Here is a 17,547-nt window from a genome sequence, read left to right on the forward strand (position 1 = left end):
TCTGTATTATATTTCAGCAGTGTATTGTATTACCCATCAATCAAGAGCAAATTTTATCTTACTAGATGAGGGAAAAAATTATAATATTATTACTAAGTAAAGGAAAGCATAATCTGTGAAAAGTGTTATCATAAATAGCCTAACAGACACAGAGGAACTAGAAATTATTGTGGGTTTGTTATACATGGGTTCTGAGTTGGTTAACAATATGATTCTTGTTTTTGCTCTCAATTGTGGCACTGATTTTCAGTGAACAATGAACAGCTATTTTTAAAGGTTTCATAGTAACTTGTTCTTGATGTTATTTCAGAATTTTCAGCTTTTAAATCGACTCTGCTTGGTTATACAATCAAGATTGACAGGGTTGCGTGAGGTCATACCTCTTGTTTTAAAACAATGAACCATTGTTAGCTCTTTTATAAAGACTGCAGGTTTTGTTTAGATTTCTGTCTGCCTATTTGTTAAAACTGACAATGGAAACAGTTAGCCAGTTTAACCATTCAGACATATTCTGACAGGTTCCGAGAGATTCACATTCTTTGATTAAATATTTTCCGTATTATAGCTGTACAAGATCCTTCCTTATGCAGCCCCTATTCTGCACCTTAGCAGTGGAAAAAATGTGTTCATGTCTAAGCTGCTAAACTTAGTGGTTTGTTCTCAAGAGGTGTTCAGTGCTTTGTGTAATTTGGACAGTGTCCTTCAAAGTTCAGGAGAAAAGAAAGAAACACTTGCAGCCCCTGTACTTCCTCAAGTACCGAGTCTGGTTATATGGACTCTCCACTGTGTATTCTCTCCTTACATATTTTGGAAAAGAAATTTTACTGATCTTGGATTGGTTAAAATTTTAGTGTTGTCATTTTGACTTGAATGGAAGAAGGAAAATTCAAGAATAAATGTATCTAGTTACAGCAGCCTTCTTTTTTGACTTCTAAACAAAATTTTAAAAGTATATTATCTTTCTGTGGGATTAAAAAAAAAATAGTTTGCAAACACTTCTTCCCCCAGTTGCTGTGCTTTCTTTGCATTTGCTCTTGTGAGGAGAGACTTAAAACTTTCCAAACTCTCTTGAGCTCAGGGTGGGGTTGGCTTTTCCATTTAATAGTACCTAAGAGAGACATTAGTTCTTGCTGTTTAAACTAAACTCTCATGCTGGGTTGCATGGGAATTGTGTAGGTAACTTTGGAAGTCCACTGATGTACAGGGCAACATAGAACTCAACCCACTTTTGAGCACCCAGTTTGGGTGGGATGTCTGAAGAAAACCACTTATGTAACCTTACCTTAAGGATAATAAAAGTTTGAGCGGGCTGGTAAATAGATGAGCAGCATTTGTAGAGGTGTATATCCTTTTGCTTGCTTGAATTCTTTCAGGTCTTCATGAGTTTGATGCATTACAAGATCCCGAAGTGAATGACTTCCGAGCTAAAATGCGGAAAATCAGTGAGGAAAAGATTCAGTCGCTTGTGGGTCTCTCCTGGATGGACTGGTTAAAGCACACCTACCCACCAGAACAGGAACCTGTTATACCGGAGAGCTTCCAAGATAAGCTTTATAATGGAAATATTGTAGTGGCTGTTCATTTTGATAACTGCCAGGTAGGAATGGTTGTTGACCACATTTCATGTACTGTTCTTGATCCTGATCTCAACTAGCTTGTGATTAAGGATATAAATGAAATAGAATACTAGCGTTATGGTGTTGGCCTTAAAATGCAAATTTTTTCACCGGGATCCCTGACTCTTGAAAGTAAATGAGGATGTGAACCTGTAGTTGTGAACTGAACGTCTAAGGTCAAATTACAGTTCTACTTCTAAAGTAAAAATGTACAACTTGTATATTCTATATTATTTCATGTTCATTTAAATGTAAAACATAATTCACAGTTGTCAGGACTTGTTTTGGCCAGCTGTTGTTACTGTGTTGCTCAACTAGAGTTGAATTTTAGGCTCAGGGGATGCGGACAAATTGGGAGGCACCATACTCAACACACTTCTCTTTGTTCAACGTCTTTGGGGCTGATCCAGTAATTAGGTTGAGTGATACCTGTAAAAAAAGAGGAATTGGTATTCCCTACACTAGAGATTCATACAGACAAATAAACCACTAGCTGCAACTTGGAGTTACCTTTTTGTTTCAGCTAACAAATCAGTAGGTTGTTTATTTAAAGCAAAACAAACAAACAAAACAAAACCAAAAACCACCAACCCAAACCAAATCCTTTAGTTTCCACCTAAAATGATTTAGCTTCATTTTTTTGAGGTTGAAGTTGCTATGATTCTACTTGAGTCCAGCATTCCCATCATTCACTTTTGCACTGTGTTCTTTTGGGTAACAGTGAGGGATCAGCATTGGAAACCATAAAGTCTCACAAGTGTGTCAATATATCAGGCTATATTTGGTGTCTGTTTTGACCCAGGTGCTAGATACTGATTTTTTCTAATGATTCAGCCGATTTTACTTACAAAACTGTCACATTTTTGATACTATCGTTTTTAACTTCAAAAATAAAAAATCCAAAATGGTAAAATAATATTTTACTTTGGAAACACTAACTGCAGAGGTGAATACTAAATTGGATCACCAGTAACACTAGCGGATGTTGGATGTATAGGTGGTTTTTATAACAAAACCTTTTTCCATCCTCTTTGGCTTAGTAGAGGTCTTGTTGTCCAGGAATGAGAGTACTTGTGGGTTAGCTTTTAATTAAAATATTGTGTATGTATATCTGTATGATAACAGTCCAAAGCGGTGCAAAAGGTCGTGCTCGTGCAGAATCTATTGCCTTCCACTGTAATAGCTTAGGCTGCTGACATTTCAAATGTTTTGGATGCTTCTGCTGCCAGTTCTGACCTTCAAAGCTATTAACAGTTCAAATATGAGCTGGTTTTTAGAGCAGTAAACTGTTCCAGGCTCTACTACTTGCACAGAGTGCTAGAATAATCTCAGGAGAATTAAATAGGAAGTATGGGAACTGTCGTGTTCTTTCAGTAAGGATGCTGCAAGATTGAGAGAAAGGTATATTAAACTTTCTTTCTAGAATGTGTGGGTGAGCTGTAAAAGCTACATCTTTGCATCATCTCTGGAGCACGAGAAAGAGACTGTTTCTCTTTTCTATGACATATGTGTAAAGACCTACAATTTGGAAGCAAGGTGGCTGTGCTAGGGCACCAGCTTCCCGGGAAGAAAAAGTGTCACGGCCTGTCTACTTGATAGCAGTTACGATAGGAGCAGAAAGCCTTCACAGTCTGGCAGCTTTCTGAGAAGTGGAAGCTGCTGTGAACCGTGCAGAAACAGAGAAAATACTAAATTCGTTTTGCCTGACTTTACAGAGTTAGATTTTTCCATTAGGGCAGCTTGGCTTTTTACCAGTAAACTTCGATATAAATAAAACACAAGTCAGACAAATATTAGCCAGACAACACTTCAGCTGCTTTTGGAATACTTTAGAAATACTTTAGAAATCTTCAGGAGTCTGTGTGTGTAAATTAAAAAAAGTAAGTCAAAACAGTAAACCCAGAACTCACTGAATCAGCCTTTGCAAGTAAGCGTGGCAGATTAAGGGGAGAGGAAAGATTTCACAGAAGGCCTTTTACATTAGGAGCTTTAAATTACTTTGAACTTTTTTTTTCTTTTAAATTTTAAGAGAGTAACTTTTAACCTTTTATAACGCATCAATATTAGAAATTCTTTGGAAATACCTAAGTAACTTCTAAAGGTTTGATTAACATTTTTCTTTGAAAAAGCAGAGAGTCTCTATGTTATATTCAGAATGCTACAGGTATTGGCTGCTACCCCTTTTCTACACTCCTCCCAATGAAATGGTGTTTTTGTACATAAATCACATTAACAATTTCTTCTGCTTTATTACTTGAAGCTTTCTTTTTCTTAGTGCAGTGGTATCTAGAAAGAGGATAACTTGCTAGTGGCTAGACAGAAGAAAAATTAACGCATCTAGTAGTGCTAAATACCTTGAAATATATGCATGATTTATTGCCTCCCTTATTCACATTCTAGAATACAAGCTCCTAGAACAATATCGTGATCTAGAAGTCTTTAAATCACTGAATCCCTTAGATAAAGTTGTGTTCTTAAAAGTACTTCCGATACTATACAAGTTTGGGAATTGACCATTTTGCAGCTTTTGTGGTGACTGTTGCTCTGATTACACTGAAGATGTAGACATAACTGTCTTATAATAGACTGGTTTTAACAGTTCAGTATTTCTGCCTATTTTATTGTGTATGCTGTGGTTTAAGCCTTGTACATCTAACTATGACAAATTTGACATTCAGTATTCCTGTTTGTGTTTTGTTAGGATGTGTTTAGTTTTCAGGTGTCTCCTAACATGAATCCCATCAAGCTGAATGAGCTGGCAATCCGAAAACGTTTGACTATCCATGGAAAAGAAGATGAGGAAGTTGATCCTGCTGACTATGTGCTGCAAGTTAGCGGAAGGCTAGAGTATGTTTTTGGTGATCATCCATTAATTCAGTTTCAGGTGTGTACAGCTCTTTGGAACTTGCTGTAACAGTTCTCTGGTGCCTTTGCCAAAAGTTGACCTTGCTTCTTCTGCCACTGGATGGTCAGCTATGCTGAGCAATAATACGCTTCCTCCTCACGTCTGCGGCCCTCTCCAGTTGTAAAATACATGTGCACCATTTCCTTTGTATCTTTGTAATATATTATTTGTTCCTTTGATTTGAAAGTTGCTGTAGAAATAGTCTGCTGGCTGATAACAACTGTTTTCCATGGGCTTTTAGTATATACGCAACTGTGTGATGAACAGGACTCTTCCCCAGCTGACTCTAGTTGAGTGTTGCACCATAAAGAAAATGTGCGAGCAGGAGATGATTGCTGTAGAAGCTGCCATACATCGAAAATCATCCAACCTTCCTCTTCCTCTGCCACCAAAAAAAACAAGAGCAACAACTGTAAGTTGATATGGAGAATATCTGATACCCAAAGGAACAGTGACTTGTGGAATAAAAACCACAGTGCCTGGGATTTGTGCTACTGCTGTTGTTTTCCAGTGCAGGTCACCTGGGTCTGCTCAGAGTCTCCTGTTGCTTGTGAGAAGATTTACATCAGAAATAGTAGACTTTGATGCTTCCTGGAAACTTTTTACCTTCTCTTGCCTCATCCATCCCTCACCTTCGACATTTCCTTTCCATTGCTATTGATTCTACTCTTAATCAGAGCCCAGAAAAGTGAGTCATGATCTGTTACCAGCAGCTGGAGAAGTTATTGCAGAGAACCTGGATTCTCCAGCTTCAATAAAATGTGTGGGCTCCACTAGCTTGGGCAGTGGTGGTCTGCGATCTCTTGTATTAGCCCAGATCTCTTGCCTGGTGTTGCCACCTCAATGGTGGCAAGTTTTGCCATAATATACATCTAAATATCTTTTAATATGGTGCTTCCTTTATTGCTAAACTTATGGCCTTACAGAAAAATTGGATTTTATGTACTGTCATTCTAAGAAATATGGACAGACTTTGCTCTGTTACACACTCTATATATTCAGAGTGATCAATAAATTTGAAAGGTTATTCCAGATTGCCAGCAAGTAACACCCAATGTGTTTTACAACCTCCCAACCTCCTCTTTCATCTGAGTGTTTTTTTCTGTTTTTTTTTTTTCTGATTTTTTTCCCTTTAGAACATCTTGTATGGTCTTATATTTATGATAATAAATTCATTTGAAGATTTCAAATTCGTATTTTTAAAAATGCATCTTTTTAAGTTTGTATTTATGACATTGCTTAAAATGCTTAGCTTATAAAATAGGTCTGAATATGTTACATTGATTAAGAAAGAACTTGTAATCTTTGTTTCCCTTCTCAGAGTGTATGGGATATTTCCAGCCCTTTCAAGATTATTCTGTTAAAGGGTAATAAACTAAATACAGAAGAAAATGCCAAAGTAAGTAACTTTGCCTACTATAAGAAGATGTTATCTTCATCATTTTAATGACTTTTGATGTTTAGCAAAGTCAAAATAATACAGATTTCAATTCAGCAAAAGTGTAAGAATTTTTAGTTATTCCCAGTTATGTTGGTAGTATTGGTTAAAATCTTGCATTCTTGCCAAAGTATTGCTTTCTTGTCTGAAGTTAGATATGTGCATTAGAACATTATCAGTAAGCATGGACAGTATGACACAACTGTTCATATGGTACTTGATTTTTTTTAAGATAGTGTCTGTATAGTACTGATATTGGTATGAAATACACTTATTCAAACTAAACTGTTGTAAACATCTGACAAATTGAAGTAGATTAAATAATAAACATTTTTCAATGGAACTTAAGGTATTCTTTTAGTCCAGAATATATTCTCTGTGTGTCTAAACATGGACTGCATGCTTCCATGCAATCTGTATTTTATTTTCTAAATGTGCTGAACGCAAAGAAAAGCTGTAGTATCGCTTCCTGTAAAAATGTACATGACTGGGCTACTGACTGTTTTACAGACCACAACTTGTTAACACGTGGGAATTTATTGCACAAGTACTTAAAGACCTTACAAGACACTTGCCTGTGAGGTAGAACAACATTCACTTCAATAATTTGTACATTTTTATAAACAGTTTAAGTAAAAATGAATTTTTTCTTAAGCTGAAAAAAAAACCCAAAACTTTTCTCAATTAGAAGCATAAATTGGTTCTACCAAGAGATTGGAATTTGTATTCAGAAAATTAGATTAAACTTTTCATTCTGCTTAGTTGCTTGTTTCCTATTATTTCCTTCCATGTTGTGTGTGTTAAGTTAAAAACATTTGTGTATCCATATATTGTATTTGTTTCTACAAATTTGTTACTACAAATGTTATTATTATTAGTTGTATATGGTAACGTAAGTAATTTGGTACTGAAAAAATAGGTAGCCAACATGATTTAAACAAATATATTTTTATTTGGCCAGGAATGTGAACAGCAGAATATAAAGAATTTGTTCTCAGGGTTTGTTTGTTTCATTTTAAAACCTCAAAATGAGTATTTCCTTTAAGATATAAATATGGATGGAACGCATTTATGTTTGTTCCATATAATATTCTTTGTAGAATTTTGTAGGTTTTGTGGCAAGCTTAAGATTCCTTATTTTTTTTTATTGCAGGTTCATGTTAGGGCTGGTCTTTTCCATGGTACAGAGCTCCTTTGCAAAACCATTGTAAGCACAGAAATATCTGGGAGAAGTGACCATGTTTGGAATGAAGTGCTAGAGTTTGAAATAAATGTCTGTGATCTACCAAGAATGGCAAGGCTCTGCTTTGCAGTTTATGCTGTGATGGATAAGATGAAAACAAAGAAGTCCACCAAGGCAATGAATCCTTCCAAATACCAAACTATTAGGAAAGCAGGAAAAGTGGTAATTATTTCATTTGTTGTTTTTCTTGAGTGTACCTCTGAATTATATTGAAATAAGTATTCAGAAATCTTTAATTGTCTTCACTTTTATGTTCGAGAATGCAAAATGACAAAAAAAAAAAAGAACATGTATTAAGAAGGGCACATCTTGATACGAAAAAGAACTTTTCATACTTCTCAGACACTGAAGAAGGCATGAAAATTTTGGTTGTAAGCCAGTTGACAAATGGCTGCTTAAAGAATTGTGTTTTAAAAGGTCAGTTGTGTTCTGAACTCCAGATGAGCTGTGATTGGGAAAAGATGAAAAAATTAGCATCTAGGCTCATGTTCATGTATAATTTTACAGTGACAGAATGATGCCCTTAAAATTGAGTGTTATTGTCCTCAGTGGCACTGGGGTTCATACTGAAAACTCTGCATGCGCTGAACTGCTTTTCTGAAAGATATCACCATTAAAAAAACAAACAAACAAAAAAACCAACAACAAACCCTCAGCCCTCTTGATTTTACTTGTAGTGCTTGCTGCATAGTAGTGTTTACTGACACCTTGGTTTCCATGTAAAAATTCTTTCCTTTAACAGCATTATCCTGTAGCCTGGGTAAATACCATGGTATTTGATTATAAAGGACAGCTGAAGAACGGAGAACTGGTACTGCACAGCTGGTCGTCATTCCCTGGTAAAGTTTAACTTCGAAGATTTGGACTTTATTTATAAGATCAAAGAAGAGTAGTATCAAACTGTAGAACATTTTCTATATGCATGTTGAATTTTCTTTCGTAATCTCTTTACTACTTGTATTTTTTATGTGAATAAATATATGTCTTAATCTCTTTCCTGAAAGTATTGTGTATCAGGAAGGAGAAGGCCAAGAGTCTACTTGGAAATAGCATTCTTCCTTTCCTGACATTCAGATTGATTAGTAAGAGTGGCTGAAATCTCCATGTCACTCTTCATTCTATCCTGAGGAACCGTGTATGAACTCAGCTGTAATGCTGAGAGAAATCTGGCTTAAAACTCTTTTTTCATGCAGTTTGTTACGTAGGCAGTGTTGATACTCATTTAGAGAAGCTGCAGATCTTACTGGGATTTGGCTCAGTATAAGGGTGTATCAGCTTCCCATGACTGTTACATTTATTTTGGGAAGAGAAAATCAGTTTCTCATTGGGTGAGAATTGGTGAATGTAGGAGGTGTGGGTAGTTTATGCTGGAAATGCAATGCATTGTAATAAAAATGCCACACATCAAAACATTCTGCTGTCCATTGTAGATGGTAAGCAATTTCTTATTGCATCTTTGCCTTTTGGATTTTTTAATTTTAATGCATGTCTGGCCTATAGTATTAATTGTTCTAATGTTTCAGATGAACTTGAAGAAATGTTGAATCCAATGGGAACTGTCCAGACTAATCCTTACACTGAAAATGCAACAGCTTTGCACATTAGATTTCAAGAATATTCAAAGCAGCCTATTAATTACCCTCCCTTTGATAAGGTAACCGCTATTTCTTTCCTTTCAACACTGCCTTTTCTACTGGATTCCTGACTTCCCACATTTTAGTTAACATACTCAAGTTTTTTAAACTTACACTGCATTAGGATGCCTGTGTTCTGACTGCAGGGTCTTCAGATAGTATTATGAAGACATATACTTTTAAAAATACATAGTCTCTTGAGGGTCAGAAGCATAATCAGTTTCCAATATCAATGATTTTACAAGAAACTAAACTTACCTGCCATGCTGGAAACCTTAAAACTGTGCTTCCTGTGATCTATAAAAATCTGTTATTTCTTTGTACAGGTGTATGTTACCCATTCTTTGGGACACTTTCCTCTATGTGCTAAAATACTTTAACGATAAATAGACTCCAAATACTGTGTGAAAAGGGATTTCTCGAGGTCTGCTGTTGAACAAAATCCACTTCAGTTGCCCTGCAGTTTTCTACAGATACGGAATGTCTGGCTAGGAAAGAAATGCATCTTTGGAATACACATGGTTATGTCTGTAGTGTGAACATGAGATAGCAAATTGTTCACAAACCAGAGAATAAAGCTGAGACCAGGAAACAAGTAATAAAATAAGTGTTAAAACAGATGGCTAATGATGCATTTTAAAAACAAGGTTTAACTCATACATACATTAGTCTGAATTTTTTTGAGGGGAAAGTTAATGATTACTTAAAGAAAATGAACAAAAAGGCAGAAGCCACCAAGCTTTATTAGTTTGGTAAAAAAGGGATTTTGGGTTTTAAGGTTCATCAAAATAAAATCAAATAACAAGATAGGGTTTTTTTGATTTTTGGGTTGAGTGGTTGCTTTTTTGTTATTGTTGTTTGTTCCCCCCCGCCACCCCCATCCCACCTGCCTTGTTGTATTAAAACAGCATTGAAAATATCTCAAGAACTAAAACAGTACTGACTAATTGCCTTCTTAATTATGGTTGACCAGTTTATGCTTCATATTGGAAATATTTTAGCCAGTTTTGTTACTGGTTTATTTGCAATGCTTTACTTTTTTTTTTCTCATTATACGGTATGTATTTAATTTATAAAGAAAAAAGCTGCTTTTATGTGCCTACTACAAACATGTTATGTAAAAGTATGTTTCTTAAGTAATCACATATTTGTTCTAGCTCTGTTATTCCTTCTATTTGTACCTGTGATACCAAGTTTTCAGTATGTTAAAATGCTGGGGTGAATACAGACAAAAGATTGTACTGAGCAAGTTACCAGAGGGATTGATATTACAGCAATGTCTGATGGTCTTCACCATCCCTTGTAACCTTTGGTTGGCTGCTGGATTGTTTTATTTTGTGGCTTTGCCCACTTCTTGAACTGTACCTGAGAAATTCTGTGTCTCAGAGGAAAGTCCCGGAGCATTTTTATAAAGTGATTGCAGAGTTGGTAATGAAACACTCATTGAAAGCACTCAACTTTGAGAAAATGCTACAAAATGGTTTTGTTTTTGTTCCCCCCCCCCCAGTAATTTTTGTTACTTGCAATTCCCTAGAGTTAAAAAACTGCTTTGCAGTATTGCTGGGAAAATCAAAGCTCTATAGTCTTTGACAATTTGATCAATTTCTGTGGGTAGACTGAAATTTCTCCCTTGGAAAAGAGAGTAAGATAGCCAATCTCTGAAAGATTCTCTTGGTGAGGGTCCTGATGAATCTTGGTAGCTACTTGAATTATATGAGCTGAGAATCTGTTTTTCAAAGTCAGCTAAATGAGACTTGCCTGCTGTATGGCTGCTTCTAATTTTCCCAGTGTTGTTGTTTGTTTCTGCCAAGAAAATGGAGAATTGGGCGCCAAGTTTTTATTTTAAGAAACATAATGTGCAAAAATAGATGGATCTTTTCAATCATAGCATCAATCTACTTGCAGTGAACAGCTCTTTGGGGCTGAGTGAGCAAAAGTACCTTGACAATTGATAAGAAAACTGTTATCCGATGCAGGAGCCATATATCGGGCTGGTTAACGATCGGTGCTTCCGACACACTGAGTGGCTCGTCATTCAGGTGAACACAGCTGGACTTGCAGAAACTTTCAAAGCTTATTTGCTTCGAAACTCTAAAGTGCACAAGGATGCAAGCATCAAACACGGAGTTAGGACATTGTGGTTTTGTTTATGCGTGCTTTTATGCAGTGTAGAAACAAGCTTTGTAGCCAAGTAGCAGACAATGCATCATAATAATAAGCATTTCATACAGGGAAAGAAATAAAACAAGCTAGTATGCCTTTTTAAAGGATTTTTAGCCTCTGAGTATTTATGCTCTGATTATGGTAGTGTTTTGTTATTTCTCATATTGCCTGAGTAAAGACAATACAAGTCTTGCTACATCTGTGTCTGGGTTTGGTGTTACGTTCCCGGGTGATGGGAGAGGCAAGAGCTCTGAGGGAAGGGAGGTGGTGTAGTTCCTTAGACTTCTTTCTTAATTGATATTTCATTTTATGAATTGTTCCTCAAAGCAGCAGCATCTGGCAGCTGAAGATACACCTACCTGACCAGCTCAGCTTAGGCAGTCACCGTTCTAACACATCTGTGTCGGTTGCACTAAGGGTGCAGAATAGTTTGTTTGTGTTTACATCTGTACTTTAACTACGCATTGTGATTTATTACATGAACTTCAAAAACCAAGTCGAATGTTCAAAAGGCCAACAAAAAAAACAACAAAAAGAAAGAGCAACAGTAACTCAGAGCTAAACTTCTGGGGAAATGTTGCTTTGTTGTTAAGAAAAGTAGCAATCCTTGTTCCTGAAGGTTGCTTTATATTAACTGACACTGAGAGCTTGTGGAAGGAATATTCACTGTATCATTAAATGAGTTTGCTCTGGAAGCTGGTTGTTCATGATGTTACACAAGGGAAGATCCTAAATTTAGAGAACTGGAAACGCTAACTGAGATCGTGTGGGCGATATGAGAGGATTGTTTGTGGATTCACACTGAAACAGAATGCTAGAAGTGTGGATCTGTGGGTAACAGGTATGGGTCATGGAAGCAGTGCCCCCAAAAACAGCAGTAGAGATGAGAAAGCAAAGGATAATTTAGAGTGGAGGACTTGGTTTGCTGTGCTGAAAAATAAGGAGGAAACACGAACAGAAACAGAAAATGAGGTGCTATAGGGAAGACCATTTAGCTTATGAGTGGGACACAGCATATAAGTCCATGTTATACCACTGTATATACAAAACAACAGTATTACTATTATCCAAAAGATAGCAAAATTTCCTTATCTAATTAATTTCTATGTTTATCCTTTCAATGCAGTCAGATTTGTTTTTAAATCTAATTTAATTAAAACCTTCTTTTTGCAGATACTTGAAAAGGCAGCTGAGATTGCAAGAAACAGTGACAATGCTGCAATGACGGTAAGCAGCTGCTAAAGACCATTTTAAAATTAATTTGCCGAGGTTTTGTGGTTTTTATCTTCTATATCAATCTAGAGATAAGTCAACTGCTTGGATAACAACAGTTCTGCTGGCTGTGTTTTCTTATGTAATTCACTTTGGTGAACTGCCATATAATTCAGGTATACATCCACTTTTTCTGATATATTTTTGGACTTCTTGGCTATTTTTTGTCAGAAAGCACAATCGCTTCACATACTCTGGATTTGGAACACAGCTAAGATTCACATCACATCTAGATCTGGAATACGTTCCCAGGATGCATGAAATATGGCTGGAAAATGTCTCAGTTCTGTCAAGTATGATGATTTGCCTGGTTGTCAGATGTTTCCAAATAAGGTCTCTCAAAAATGGTCCTTGATGATGTTTCTTAAATAGGGTGATTATATGCTGCTTTTGAGAAACTGGATAGTTCTAACTTAAGGACAAATTTTGAAAAGATCACCAAGATCTGAAGGTGTTTTCTTCGTATTATATACAAAAATACAGAAAAATGCAGTATAAGATGGGGAAAGCACAGTTGGATCAACAGTAATAATAACTGCATTTTATATAAGAATAAAGCAGTTAATTGAAGAATGTGTTGGTTGCAATACCAAGTGCCTAAAATGCTCAGGAAAAGTGCAAACTCAGTGCTGCTTTAGGTGCAAACAACTTAGTGTGCAAATAATTGTAAATCTTCAATAGCAGCAGGCCAGCTGGACAGAATTGTGGCTTAGTTTGAAATATTCACATTTTCAGATACAAGAATCACCTTAATTTCAAGACTGTTTACTTATTTTGATACACAATCAGAGAATATGCTTAGTTTACTAAACAGGCATTGCAATTCAACCAGCTTTTTAAAGTCTCCTAAAGAATTTATACTTAGGTGGTATTTTTACATGAAAATATTTACTTAAAACATTTCAGCATAATACAAGGCTCAGGCATTTATCATTCCTAGAAGGAGCTAAAGTTACATTCTCTGTGCAGCAGATGTATTTTTTGTCAGGTGGGAAACCTGTGCAGGATGTTATTTCATGAGAGCTCTTTGTTTCTGCCATGAATCCTAATTGGTTTTACCTACCATTCCTTTCCTTTGTTGTTTTGTGGTTTTTTTATTTTCCATTAATGTAAAGACCTTTGACCTACCTCTTAAAATTATGAGGAAAATTCTTAAGCTTTGCAAAGATAAAGTTGTCTTTGGTGTTTAAAATTTGCCATATTGTTTTTCAAAATATGTATTGAAAGTAACTTACTCCCTTCAGCTACTACTACCTCCTTACCCAGAAGCAGCAGTTTCATTTGTCACCCATTAATTTGTGGAATGCTGTTGTTGCTGCTATCACTGCTTTAACTTCTGCCCTTGCATTTATTAACTGAGCCAGTGTGAAGACTCATTCATACAAACTGATTTACAGCATCAATACCAATGTTAATGCTGCACAGATAAAATGGTGCAAAATGTCTGGAAATGACAAGTCTGGACTAGAAGACAAATACATGTTTATATACTTAGGAAATATACTTCCCTTTGGTTATTGCTCGAAAAGTATCTTTTGGCTTTTAATTAAAAATAATTTATATGTATATCTATTAAATTTACTTACTGGAAAAACAAAAGGAGAAAGTATATGCATCCTAAACAAAGTTCTCCATGTTAGAGTTGGAAAATGGAAATATTGCCATCTAGCGTCATTAAGTCTAAAGTTTTGTTACTTTTTCAGAAACTTCTGTATGCTGAATTTTGAATCATAGTGACAGTTCTTGCAGCTTAAGAAATTTGAATCTGAAAGAAAGGCATAGTAGTAATTCCCCTGTGTTTCATGAGTTTTATCTGATGTTTTTCCTGGTGTAGGATTTCTAGTATTTGAGCTAAAATATAAGAATCATACTGAATATATCAAAACATTATAAATTTCTCGTTTTCTAGGGTCGAGGTGGTAAGAAGTTTTATATTGTACTAAAAGAAATAATGGAAAGAGATCCTTTATCTCAACTCTGTGAAAATGAAATGGATCTTATTTGGACTTTGCGATATGACTGTCGTGAAAATTTTCCACAATCATTGCCAAAGCTGCTGCTCTCTTTAAAATGGAACAAACTTGAAGATGTTGCTCAGGTAAGGGAAAAGGCAATGACAGTGGAGAAAAATGCTGGAGTCAAATAATGAGTGGATAGGTTTTCTTTCCCGAGTATAAACATTTTGAAATGGTACTATTGTGTAAAGCAAAGTTCCTTGTGTACCTTCTGTGGCCTGGACACATACGCAGCAGCCTACCTTAAAAAAACCAAAACCCAAAATGCATTTCAGAGGTCCTCTGAATGAAGAGAAGAGCACAGCAATTATTTATACAGGCTAATTTTAAAATCTGGTGCTCAGCTTTGGTCTTAAATGGAAGGAATTTCATAGAATCACAGAAGTCAGTTAGGTTTGGAAGGGACCACTTGAGATCATCTAGTCCAAGCATCCATCTGGCTCAAGCATGATCAGCTGGAGCAGGGCTGTGTCCAGCTGGGTTTTGACTCTGCAGTCTCTCTGGGCAACGTGTTCCAGCATTTGACCATCTTCATAGTAAGAACTTATAAAATAAGGTTATTGAAAAATTTTAAGTTTGTAAATCAAGATCTGAAATAAGGCTTCTTATAAATATCATTAAACTGCTCAAATATTATAAAAATCCACATGTCAGACTGGGTAATTAAACCTCATTGAGGCAGACAGATGATTTTTTCAAAGAGATACGATACCCACTAGTGGTAGAATAAACTTCCTGCTCGTGGTGCTGACTATTTGACCACATAGAATCTCTTTGAAGTAGTTTTAAGTGATCAAGGACTTGAAGACTGGGGCTGTGATACAATATTACATTTTCAGTAAAACTGTATTGTTTGTATAGATGTGCACGGTTATTTCCCTATACTGTAAAGAAGTTGGTCTAGCTGCCTTTTGCTGTGTTTACCCCAACAGAATCCAACTCTTGTGATGCTTTTTAGGAATAGGTGGATCCTTGATATAGGATAAATTATATGAGTTTGTTGTTCTTTTTGGTAGTCCAAAATAATACACTAATGTTTTCTGTAATTTTTTCCAGCACATAATTGTCTTTAGTTTGGGGATTTTTTTTTAAATATCTAACCTGAATCATCCCTTTTGCAATTTACGCTCATTACTATCCATAGTGCGTATGGGAAAAGCTCCATCAGTTGAGGTGGATAAATATTTTTGGTAAAGATCTGTATCATCAAAAACTTTCTTTGATTTCTTTTTTTTTTTTTTTTAATGAAAAACTTTAACCATTCCCAAAATGTTTCTGTATTTATGAGAGCATTTATGGAACTTTATCTAAATGTTCTTGAAACTCTTTCTAAGACATATGTATCTGGGCTTACCTAATTTTTGTTTACTGTGCATTGTGTCTGTGTGTGCAGAAACAGATTTTTCAGACTAAATGAGACCTAGTGCTGAAAAAGTAATCTTGAACATTTTAAAGGGTAAGAAATTTAATTAAAAGTGGGCCCATTTTTTCCCAGAATTCTTTCTCTCCTTCCTGTTCTCCCCCCACTTATGAGCAGTTTCTAGCCTCCTTCTGTTAACAGTGTGAATGTTTTATAGGCCGTTATACCCATCTGCTTTCTTAAATAGTTACTTTACTTGTAACCTAACAGTCTTCTTTTTAAAACAGCTTCAGGCTCTCCTTCAGATATGGCCCAAGCTGCTGCCTAGAGAAGCGTTAGAGCTCTTGGATTTCAATTATCCAGACCAGTACGTCAGAGAATATGCAGTGGGTTGCTTAAAGCAAATGAGGTGAGTATAGTGTATTACTTCACCGTGCAAGGATTTCTGGGGTGAAAAACTATTCTCTTTGTTTACAGAGAAAAGAGGAAAGATTTAAACACATTGCCTGCCATCAATAGATGGCCAAATAAAGCAGTGTAATTTCTAGATAAGCACGTTGGCAGCCAAATAAAACCTTCTTATTCTGATATCTTGTATTCAATGATTATTATTTTCCATGTAGCTAAGAGAACCTTTGTCCCAAAGAGGGTTGTGTGTTCACCACTCTCTCGGACAAAGGGAGAGCAAGATAGCGTGAGAACTTCTTAATAACAAAGGCAGAAAATATTACAGTAATCAAATACTATGAAAATAGCCATCCAGGCACCTCAGACTCTGTCAGGTATTTGCGATGTTATTTAGAAGAAATGTAAGTTGTAGCATATAGTACAACAAACAAACAAACAAACAACAACAACAAAACCAAAAATAGTTACTGTTTTATTTGTTCTTCACAGTAGCTTTTGCTATCTGCAGTTCTTTCTTTCTCTCGTGTAATTTTGCTCTTCACTGTAACTTAGGGCAAGATTTTATAACATTATCATTTGCAGCATTACTGCATATTTCCTGTCCTTGAATTCTAAATTCTCTGTGGTGAATAGCTTAATGATTTATTTTTTTAATGGTCAAGGCCAGACTTCTGGGGTTAAAAAAAAAAAAAAAAAAAAAAGAAAAAAAAGACGGAATATTTTGACTTCTTTAAAATGCAAACAAGCAATTTAGCTGCTGGGCTATCCTAATAATACTGAGTTGTTACATCTGGAATTATTTCCAGAATTCTTAGTTCTGGCTCTGAAACAGAAGTGTGTTCAGTTGGCTGTCAAAAATCAATTTTCAGCTTCTTTAAAAAGTCTGCTGAAGGCAGCTGGTAAAAACCGTAACCTAAAGGTGATTTTATTAGCTGAGATTAAAAAAAATAGGCAAAAATAAATACAACACAGCATAATTGAACTTTTTTAGCAAGTTACTGAAGCTTTTCAGAGTAGGATGGAGAGAATGAAATAATTCACTATGTGCATCTCTGAAATCTTCAAGGGACTGACAGAAGAATTTCTGCTCTTTTCCTTCCATCTTTGCAGAGAATTTGAATTCTGCAGGCCTTTTATAGGATAAAAGATACTCAAATGTAATTAGCCAAGGAACATTCACATTTGTTTTAGAGTAACATAATTGTTTTTTTGGGGGAGAGGGAATACAGGATTTTATAAATAATTATTGGAATTATTTTTATTATGTCAATAATACTTGAAATAGTTCATTAGCATAGAGCTTTTCAAAGGTATATTTATGAACTGTGGCTAAATACTTAAATTTGCACTTACGAAGTAGGACTAATTTGGGCACTGTTTGGTTTCTTAAAGATGATGTGCTTTTTCCTTATCCTCTAAAAACCTTCAAGTTGTTGGTATGATTAAAACAAATGAACAAAAGCAAAAAAACCCTAAACTGAACAAGCCCAAAA

The 17,547-nt window shown here is 35.6% G+C and overlaps 1 protein-coding gene across 8 annotated transcripts in view; it reads left to right on the plus strand.

Annotated features, from left to right (window-relative positions):
* PIK3CB (phosphatidylinositol-4,5-bisphosphate 3-kinase catalytic subunit beta) overlaps positions 1 to 17,547 on the plus strand; it is a 91,770-nt gene that overhangs the window by 57,528 nt on the left and 16,695 nt on the right. For all 8 annotated transcript variants that reach the window (XM_082056785.1, XM_082056788.1, XM_082056786.1 and 5 more), the window contains 10 exons: positions 1,374 to 1,597; positions 4,318 to 4,500; positions 4,763 to 4,933; positions 5,843 to 5,920; positions 7,113 to 7,364; positions 7,945 to 8,041; positions 8,726 to 8,856; positions 12,173 to 12,226; positions 14,181 to 14,369; positions 15,934 to 16,055. In XM_082056785.1, the coding sequence (XP_081912911.1) occupies positions 1,374 to 1,597; positions 4,318 to 4,500; positions 4,763 to 4,933; positions 5,843 to 5,920; positions 7,113 to 7,364; positions 7,945 to 8,041; positions 8,726 to 8,856; positions 12,173 to 12,226; positions 14,181 to 14,369; positions 15,934 to 16,055 (1,501 nt within the window). The remainder of the gene's footprint in view (positions 1 to 1,373; positions 1,598 to 4,317; positions 4,501 to 4,762; positions 4,934 to 5,842; positions 5,921 to 7,112; positions 7,365 to 7,944; positions 8,042 to 8,725; positions 8,857 to 12,172; positions 12,227 to 14,180; positions 14,370 to 15,933; positions 16,056 to 17,547) is intronic.

This window comes from Streptopelia decaocto (genome assembly GCF_964273445.1).
Source record: "Streptopelia decaocto genome assembly, chromosome: 6".
In the NCBI taxonomy this organism is placed as follows: Eukaryota; Metazoa; Chordata; class Aves; order Columbiformes; family Columbidae; genus Streptopelia; species Streptopelia decaocto.